At 61.3% G+C, this 1,070-nt stretch overlaps 1 protein-coding gene across 3 annotated transcripts in view; it reads left to right on the top strand.

Moving 5' to 3' along the window:
• The window catches only part of TUBA1C (tubulin, alpha 1c), a 65,209-nt gene that overhangs the window by 51,684 nt on the left and 12,455 nt on the right, over positions 1–1,070 (top strand). Inside the window, exon 1 of one of the 3 annotated variants that reach the window (XM_011936185.1) lies at positions 202–382. The exons of the other annotated variants lie outside the window; for them this stretch is intronic. Within the exon in view, the coding sequence (XP_011791575.1) occupies positions 380–382 (3 nt within the window). The 5' untranslated portion in view covers positions 202–379. Of the gene's footprint in view, positions 1–201; positions 383–1,070 lie in introns of those variants that run through there. 3 annotated transcript variants of the gene reach the window in all.

The raw sequence follows: 1,070 nt of genomic DNA, 5'->3' as shown, positions 1-1,070 counted from the left end.
TCCTCCCAGTGGACGCTTCCGCCCTTGTCCCGGCCCATTCTCCAGCCCCAGGACCCTTCCTCTCTTTCCTCCCCTTCCTGCTTCTGGCTCCTTCCGACGAGTTTGGTTTGAACGTTTGAATCAGCCAATCAGCGCCGCACGCCCCAACTCCCGGGTGCGGCCTGGCGCAAGCCAGGGCTCGAAGGTGGGGCAGCGGCGGCCCGGGGCGGGGCCTGGGGCCCGCCCTTACGACACGTGGCCGGGAGCCGGGTATATAAGGCCCCTCGGGGCCGGCCACCCTTTCACTACTTCTCCCCCGGACTCCTTGGTAGTCTGTTAGTGGGAGATACTTGTCGCCCTTCGCCTCCTTCAGCGCCGCAGACCCCTTCAAGTTCTAGTCATGGTGAGTGGGGTCCCTCGGGGCTGGGGAAGAGTGCGCGTCCCAGGGGACGGCGGGCCCGGGAACTACCGCCTGCACCTCGGGCCGCGCCCAGGACAGTTCCAGACGGCCCCGGTCCCCTCCGGTTAACCTGGCTTGTGGTGGCCGGACTGGAAGGTCGAGTTCACTGGGCAGACACCAGTTCGTTCCCGAAGACCTGGCCCGGGTGCCGCCCTCAGTGGAAATGGAAAGCCTACTTGATCCTAGTGAGGGCTTTCCCCGCAGGGCCCGCGACTGTACTAGGGAGGAAGGTCAAGGAGCCTAGTCATTGGCCTCCAAGAACTTAAACTAAAAATCCCTCCCCACGTTCAAGCGACTTTTCCTTCCCACTGCCTTACGCACCGGGCTCCGGAGGCCCTCGTGCGCTCCCGCACCGACGGTGCAGCGCTTCCTGGCGCCCGCTCTCCAGCACCCAGTGACTCGCTGCTGAGTCACCTGTGGCCCGGCCCTGGGGAGAGCTTCCAACTGCGCCAGTCCACCTGAGGATGGAGGCGGGCCCCTCCCTGGAAGGGAATAATTAACTTTCACGTTGCCTAAACCTGCATTTCTGGTGTTAATCTAGTGGTAGGTTTACAGCTGAGGCTTTCTACTTAAGCCGGGTTTAAAAACACGTCCACAAAAGGATATTTTCTTTTTCTTTTTTTTTTTTTTT

Source organism: Colobus angolensis, unplaced genomic scaffold (assembly GCF_000951035.1).
Source record: "Colobus angolensis palliatus isolate OR3802 unplaced genomic scaffold, Cang.pa_1.0 Scaffold151, whole genome shotgun sequence".
Classification (NCBI taxonomy): domain Eukaryota; kingdom Metazoa; phylum Chordata; class Mammalia; order Primates; family Cercopithecidae; genus Colobus; species Colobus angolensis.
This window is presented reverse-complemented; position numbering and strand designations above follow the sequence as displayed.